This window comes from Zingiber officinale, chromosome 10A (genome assembly GCF_018446385.1).
Source record: "Zingiber officinale cultivar Zhangliang chromosome 10A, Zo_v1.1, whole genome shotgun sequence".
Taxonomy (NCBI): domain Eukaryota; kingdom Viridiplantae; phylum Streptophyta; class Magnoliopsida; order Zingiberales; family Zingiberaceae; genus Zingiber; species Zingiber officinale.
In genome coordinates, this window is record NC_056004.1 from 19,390,571 (window position 1) to 19,394,870 (window position 4,300).

Below are 4,300 nucleotides of genomic sequence, written 5' to 3' on the forward strand. Positions count from 1 at the left end.
TCATAACCGGACGATTGCTCCAGCAATCTCCTTATATTGTCAAACATCAAAACTCAAATCTCGACTCAAACTTAACTCAACTCAAGCTTAGTCAAACTGGTCAAACTTGACCTAGGGAAATTGTCTAACACACGAGCCTATTAACGAGCATGTTCTTGAGCCTTTTAAATGAGCCGAACTTGAGCCCTTTAAATGAGCTGAGCTTGAGCCTGAACTCGCAAGTCTATAAACGAATATGTTCGTGAGCTCACGAGCCGAATGCTCTTAAGCTCGAGTTCGGCTCGATAAAACTGTCGAGCTCGAAGTCGAATTCGAGCTCGACTCAATAAAATAAATGAACAAACTCGAACGAACTATTTAGTTCATTTACCTCCCTACTTGTGTCCATAAGTTACATAATGTTTCAAGTAAAAAAAAATTGTTTCGACTTTTAAATTGTTCGAACAATTTAATTATAGAGTGGAAGATAATAGTATACCCCAAAAAATTACATAGAAAATTAAAGAGTTTAAAATAAAATAAATTAAATTTTAAAATAAAGAAGAAGAAAAAGGACAATTTTTATTAAATTCGGCGGCTACGATCATAAATTCATAATACATCCTGCAGATTATCGGCAAAACCACGCACGGAAGAAGAGACACGCATGGAAACACGCCGTACCAGAATCTAAGTGGACACAAATTAAAGGAAACCGATGCCATTATGCGTCGAGCTTCCGTGCGAACAGACGCATATATCATCAGTAATAGTACATGGACACCTGATCTACAGCCTCTCTCGCTCCCCCGTAGCCATCGAAGCACAGGTCGATTGAGCCAGCAGCAGCGGCCACCACGGGCATCAGCTCGCACTTCTGCCCCAACAAAGACGAAGCGCCGCCCCAGGCTTCGTCGCCGATCCCAAATCTCTGGCTCGCGCTGCCGTCGGAGTGAGAGCTGAGGCAGCTTAAGTTGCAACTAGCTCCGAAGTTCACATAATTACAAGTTTGCTCTTCTGCGCACTGCAACAGCAGTGGTGGCTCTACTGTGACAGTAGCAGCACTGCCACTGCCAGTGCTGCCACTGTCAGTGGACGTGAGCGAGCTCACAAGGCATGCAGCGATTGGTAAGCTTTCAATACCAGGAACAGATAGAATTAAGTGGTTTAAAGCGTCCAGTGACGACGGGAAGCTGTAATCCTGTTGCTTCTGCTGCATGATTCTTCTTTTTGTAGGAGTGATCTGGATCCCAGAAAACTTCTTTTTAAGGTTGGTGTTCCAGTAGTTCTTAATTTCATTGTCAGTTCTGCCTGGGAGATGACTTGCTATGATAGACCACCTGTATATTATACACACACATATATATATATATATATATATATATATATATATATATATAATTGTTGGATATTGATACACATGATTAAGATAATAACATGACAGAGACCTGCTCCCAATGATGGCGTAGAGGTTAGTGATGATCATGTCTTCAGTATCCGAGAAGGATCCGTGCTTAATGTTGGGTCTCAAATAGTTAAGCCATCTCAGTCTGCAACTTTTCCCACACCTTTTGAGACCTATTCTTCCAGCATAATGCACGCAGTACGCATGCACACATGAAGTTAAATTTCAAACTCACGAACTGAATTAATGGACAATGCAAAAATCGATGTGATCATGAGTGTGTATATATATATATATATATATATATATACAAGGACGAAGATGCATATGATTTTACCAGCTTTGCGAGGGAGAGAAATCCAGTTGCCACCATTTCCATGCTTCTCTATGTATTCCTTGAGCTGCTTGTCTTCCTCTGGTGACCAATGCCCTTTCTTCACAATAGCTTTGTCACTGCAGGGTGCACTCCCCATCGTCTTTTGCTACTATGATATTCCTTGTATTACCTGCCTGTTTATGTACAGCAGAAGAGAAGCATGTGTGTGTATATAACGAAGGAGGACATGTATATAATAATTGCATTGATTCTACCTACCGTATGCTCACCTAACATTAATACATGCAACAGTGGTACTGTGGTATCATAACATTCGGTACGGAGCTCAGATATTAATTTTGTTCTCCTGTTAATTATATATTTACTTTTACCCTAAACCTTAAGAGCATATCCAATGTAAACTTTATCAAAAATTTGTAAAATTTAAAAATCTCATTAAAAAAGTTTTTATGATTGTGTAGGTGATGTTTGAAGTCTTTAATTCAAGAGCAGGTTTAAATTTTCAAGTCTGGTTTTTCTCTTGAAGGTGAAGTCAATAATTAATGTACATGATTGATCCTTTTTAAATAATTTAAAAATAAATTATTTGATGAGCTAATTTTAATGTTTCAGTTTATAAATAATTAGTAGTAATTAAAATTATATTTTTTTATTTTAAAAATTAAATATATTTGAGATAAGTTAAAAATATATACAAATGATTATAATTAAATTAAATTTATAAAATAATTAAATATTAAATAAAATGCTAAATTATATTAAATTAAAAATAAAAAATTAAAAATTTAATAATTTATTAATTATTAATTATAAATAAATTAAATTAATTATTATAATTAATTAAAATATCAAATGAAAACTATATAAAGATATTAAATGAAAAAAATTGTAAGCAGATTTTTTTTTAAATTGCGAAGAGAATAGTAGATTTATATTGAAATTGATGTAATATGCACGAAGTCATACAACTACATGTGGAGAGAATTAAAAAAAAAGCTCACTCAAAACTTTAACGATTGGGAATGTTTCAATGAGTTTTTATAACGTTGATGTGACATGTTAGAATTCTAAAAAAAACTCATTCAAAGCTTTAACGATTGGAGATGCCTTAAATATAAATATTAGTATATAGTAGGCATGGATTCATTTTTTTTTATTAATAATATACACGGATTGATTCTGTCCGCAAGTCGAAGAGACGGATGCTGGGGACGTGGTGCTTTTGTTGACCTCTGGTGGACTTTGCTCCTGCCTGCAACACAAGCAGCATCAGTGTCGAGCCAGGGAAGGGATCCCCGGCGATGGTCCTCCGACGCTCAAGTCAGTCTCCGGCGAGGTAAGAAGAAACAAGAAGCGAGAACTGTAGCGTAACAGTAGAAATCGCGTAAAGCATACCTCCGCCGATGCTTGGACCCCCCTTTATATAGGGCTCCTGTATCGTGTGTGCACGCTTCTTAAAGTGTGTACGCTTCCCAAGCTTTCCTTGAAAAGACATGTCGATAAAGTGTCCCCGACACAGTACCTTAAAGGGCCGAGCATATCTCTGAAGTGACAGTGGAAACTTCCGTTGTACGATACTCTGTCTGACCATGCCGCCTGTCAGCGACACTAGCTCTCAAAAGGATGTCGAAGGATATCCCGCTGTGTCTGTTGCTTAGCTGAGCGGAATGGTCGCTTGGTCATAATTCTGATATCCTTGCGTTATTTGCTGCCACATCGAGCGGGACAACCGCTCGGCTAAAAGCCCACTATCGCGCCGAGCATGAGAGCTGCTCGGATGAAAGTCCTCTGTCCGTGTCGTTTGCCGTCGGGCCGAGTGGGAGAGTCGTTTGGTTGAAAGTCCTCTGTCAGTGTCGTCCGCCGTCGGGACGAGTGGGATAGCCGCTCAGCTCGGCTTCTACACGTCCCTTGAGCGTCGGTCTGATTACTCCCTGTGCCCAAGATGATGGGTCAGTGCTCAACCCCCCGATCGGCGTATAACTCTCTCATCCATTGACCATCTTGACTTTGACTTCCATGCGTCGGCAGGGTGGGGCCCCACCTAATCACCACATTACAAGCCTTCCCTCCAAGTCTAGTCGAAGGAGGTTGTAGTCCGACTGACTGGACCATTGTGTGAGCAGATTCCCTCTCGATCGGCATTCGTCGTTGTATGGACTTCAAACGGGATGTGGCATTTCTTGCCAATCGGCCTGCTGAAGTTTGCTGAACGGGCATAAGTGCGCTCCTTCTGTCTGATCGGCTTGACAGAGGTTTGCACTTGTTAAACATTTTCCGTGGAATGCCTCGGGCGAACGCGGACTATGCTGACGTCACCCTGATTTCTTGGGAATCATGCAAATCCCCTCTCATTAAGGTAGAACAAGTTCCCACGCCTGCATTAACTGCCAACCCGTAGTAGCATGCCATGTGTCACGCCCGTTGCCGCCGCACACCTGATGTGATAGGCATTGATTGCGATGCTTGGCAGTTTAAATTCAACGGTGAGATCTCGTCCTAGGTTTCCGCGATCTAGATCAGACGGCTCCGGTCGGTCGAGCCCAGGGTATATGAACCCGCTGCGTCGCTGCCTTCTCTAC

At 40.8% G+C, this 4,300-nt stretch overlaps 1 protein-coding gene across 1 annotated transcript; it reads right to left on the reverse strand.

The window, feature by feature from the left end:
- Window positions 1-742: 742 nt before the first annotated feature.
- On the reverse strand, window positions 743-1,857 carry LOC122026488 (transcription factor MYB8-like). The gene is made up of 3 exons (XM_042585230.1): window positions 1,722-1,857; window positions 1,428-1,557; window positions 743-1,319 (listed from the first exon to the last, which is right to left on the reverse strand). The coding sequence occupies exons 1-3, from the start codon at window positions 1,855-1,857 to the stop codon at window positions 743-745; spliced, it is 843 nt and encodes a 280-aa protein (XP_042441164.1).
- Window positions 1,858-4,300: the final 2,443 nt, after the last annotated feature.